The sequence below is a fragment of the Etheostoma cragini genome, unplaced genomic scaffold (genome assembly GCF_013103735.1).
Source record: "Etheostoma cragini isolate CJK2018 unplaced genomic scaffold, CSU_Ecrag_1.0 ScbMSFa_4023, whole genome shotgun sequence".
Classification (NCBI taxonomy): Eukaryota; Metazoa; Chordata; class Actinopteri; order Perciformes; family Percidae; genus Etheostoma; species Etheostoma cragini.
In genome coordinates, this window is record NW_023268352.1 from 120,660 (window position 1) to 123,912 (window position 3,253).

General features: G+C 42.7%; 1 protein-coding gene across 1 annotated transcript; it reads left to right on the plus strand.

The window, feature by feature from the left end:
- The first annotated feature begins 171 nt into the window (after positions 1-171).
- Positions 172-2,956, plus strand: LOC117941014 (6-phosphofructo-2-kinase/fructose-2,6-bisphosphatase-like). The gene is made up of 6 exons (XM_034866117.1): positions 172-228; positions 451-630; positions 1,292-1,421; positions 1,639-1,701; positions 1,986-2,050; positions 2,892-2,956. Exons 1-6 carry the CDS (start codon positions 172-174, stop codon positions 2,949-2,951), a joined length of 555 nt encoding a protein of 184 aa, XP_034722008.1. The 3' UTR covers positions 2,952-2,956.
- The last annotated feature ends 297 nt before the right edge of the window (positions 2,957-3,253 follow it).

Consider the following 3,253-nt stretch of genomic DNA (forward strand, 5'->3'; position numbering starts at 1 on the left):
AAGAGTTCAGAGTTATCTGTTGTAAGAGAGGAAGAGTTCAGAGTTATCTGTTGTACGAGAGGAAGAGTTCAGAGTTATATGTTGTACCAGAGGAAGACTTCAGAGTTATCTGTTGCACCAGAGGAAGAGTTCAGAGTTATCTGTTGTACTAGAGGACGAGTTCAGAGTTATATGTTGTACCAGAGGAAGAGTTCAGAGTTATCTGTTGTACCAGAGGAAGAGTTCAGAGTTATCTGTTGTACCAGAGGAAGAGTTCTGAGTTATCTGTTATACCAGAGGAAGAGTTCAGATTTATCTGTTGCACCAGAGGAAGAGTTCAGAGTTATCTGTTGTAAGAGAGGAAGAGTTCAGAGTTATCTGTTGTAAGAGAGGAAGAGTTCAGAGTTATCTGTTGTAAGAGAGGAAGAGTTCAGAATTATCTGTTGTAAGAGAGGAAGAGTTCAGAGTTAGCTGTTGTACGAGAGGAAGAGTTCAGAGTTATCTGTTGTACGAAGGACTGAGGAAGAGGCGTTGTTCTGTCTGCAGGGCGTCTGCGAGGACATGACGTACGAGGAGATCCAGAAGAATTACCCAGAGGAGTTTGCACTGAGGGACCAGGACAAGTATCGCTACCGCTACCCTAAAGGAGAGGTGAGGATTCACAGATAGAGCAGGTCTAAACCAATTTATAATTTAAAGATAGAGCAGGTCTAGACCACACTCTATAATTTACAGATAGAGCAGGTCTAGACCTCTCTATAATTTACAGATAGAGCAGGTCTAGACCACACTCTATAATCTACAGATAGAGCAGGTCTAGACCACACTCTATAATTTACAGATAGAGCAGGTCTAGACCTCTCTATAATTTACAGATAGAGCAGGTCTAGACCGCTCTATAATTTACAGATAGAGCAGGTTTAGACCGCTCTATAATTTACAGATAGAGCAGGTCTTGACCGCTCTATAATCTACAGATAGAGCAGGTCTAGACCACTCTATAATTTACAGATAGAGCAGGTCTAGACCTCTCTATAATTTATAGATAGAGCAGGTCTAGACCACTCTATAATTTACAGATAGAGCAGGTCTAGACCTCTCTATAATTTACAGATAGAGCAGGTCTAGACCACTCTATAATATACAGATAGAGCAGGTCTAGACCTCTCTATAATTTACAGATAGAGCAGGTCTAGACCACTCTATAATTTACAGATAGAGCAGGTCTAGACAACTCTATAATTTACCTATTCATCCCTCTCTGTCTTTCTCTCTGTCTTTCTCTGTCTGTGTCTGTCTGTCTCTGTCACAGTCTTATGAGGACCTGGTCCAGCGTCTGGAGCCGGTCATCATGGAGTTGGAGCGACAGGAGAACGTTTTGGTCATCTGTCACCAGGCGGTGATGAGATGTCTGCTCGCCTACTTCCTGGACAAAACTGCTCGTGAGACAAACATGTTATTATTATTACTATTACTATTATTATTATTATTATTGTTATTATTACTATTATTATTATTATTATTATTAGCGGCTGTTTTAGGAAACCTGATAAAATCACACATTTACATCTCCAGTAGGGGACAAGTGGACACAGACAGGATGTCATAAATCCATATTATAATTAAAGCCATATGTCTCCCTGTGTCTCTGTGTCTCAGAGGAGCTGCCATACCTGAAGTGTCCTCTGCACACCGTCCTAAAACTCACACCGGTCGCCTACGGTAACCAGACGCTTATCACCCGCTCCTTCTCTCATCATTCGTCTTCTCTCATCATTCGTCTTCTCTCGTCATTCGTCTTCTCTCGTCATTCGTCTTCTCTCGTCATTCGTCTTCTCCCGTCATTCGTCTTCTCTCGTCATTCGTCTTCTCCCGTCATTCGTCTTCTCTCGTCATTCGTCTTCTCTCGTCATTCATCTTCTCTCATCATTCATTTTTTCTAACCCATTCTCTTGTCTTCGCCTCATGCTAATGTCCCTATGTCTCTGTCCCTATCTGTCTCTCAGGATGTAAAGTGGAGTCTGTCTTCCTCAACATTGAAGCTGTGAACACCCACAGAGACAAACCCGTGGTAATCTTCATCTTCTCTTCCTCACACGTGACCAGACATATAGTCCATGAAGAATATGTTTCCTGAGTCCTCCTTCAGTCACACCTCACACTGATGATGATGATGATGATGAAGTAATTGGTCGCTAGGATCACTTTAGACATTACCAAGCAGCTGAGAGCCTGAGATCTTCTCCCTGCGCCCCTGTATCAGCTTGTCTTCTAAAGACCTGAGATCAGCTAGTCTTCTAGAGACCTGAGATCAGGTCTGACAGGGTAACGCAGATCTCAGACATGGTTTACCTTGTTCTTTTGCTATTTCATCACTCAATTTTTTTAATCGGGAAAAATCAACAATGTAGAGATCAAATAAGTCCCCCCCCCTTCCTGCCAGATGGCTGGTGTGTGTGAGTGAAAGGGCGGTCTGCAAGCTTGTTATTATTTTAATTATTATTAGTAATGTTATTAATTTCTTAGCCCAGGCTCCAGATAATCTTATAATAGTCTGTTTGTGAGTCTCATTGATAAAGCCTCGGCGAGCTGGGTGGAGCTTATCAGTTCCGCATAGGGAACAAGTCTACACTTAGTTTGTTACTCATCAACTTGTTGTGCACCCCCGCGTTCTTTCACAGAAAGATCCAGATAGATTTGCCTTTGTTACAGCCGTCTGTCCCACGATGTCCTTACTCTGAGTAGGCTGTAGATACAGAGATTCTGAGTGAGAACATTAGAAAAAAAACTGAACAATAATACAATATTATAATATATTTAATACAAATATTAATGGATATTTATCAGTAAATCAGAGTGAAACTGCAGAAGTTGGCGTTTAAAGTGTGATGTAAAGTGTGTTTATCTCTCAGAACGTTGACGTGGACAGAGAGCCGGAGGAGGCGTTGGAGACGGTCCCTGAACACATCTAGAGGAATAACGTCCAGCTGGTTTCATTATAGAGACGGTCCCTGAACACATCTAGAGGAATAACGGCCAGCTGGTTTCATTATAGAGACGGTCCCGTAACACATCTAGACGAATAACGGCCAGCTGGTTTCATTATAGAGACGGTCCCTGAACACATCTAGACGAATAACGGCCAGCATCACCAGGGTCTCTGCACATGACCTCAGCATCAGCAGCGTCTCTACACATGACCTCAGCATTACATGACCCCACCGTCACCAGGGTCTCCACACATGACTCAGCATCACCAGGGTCTCTACTCATG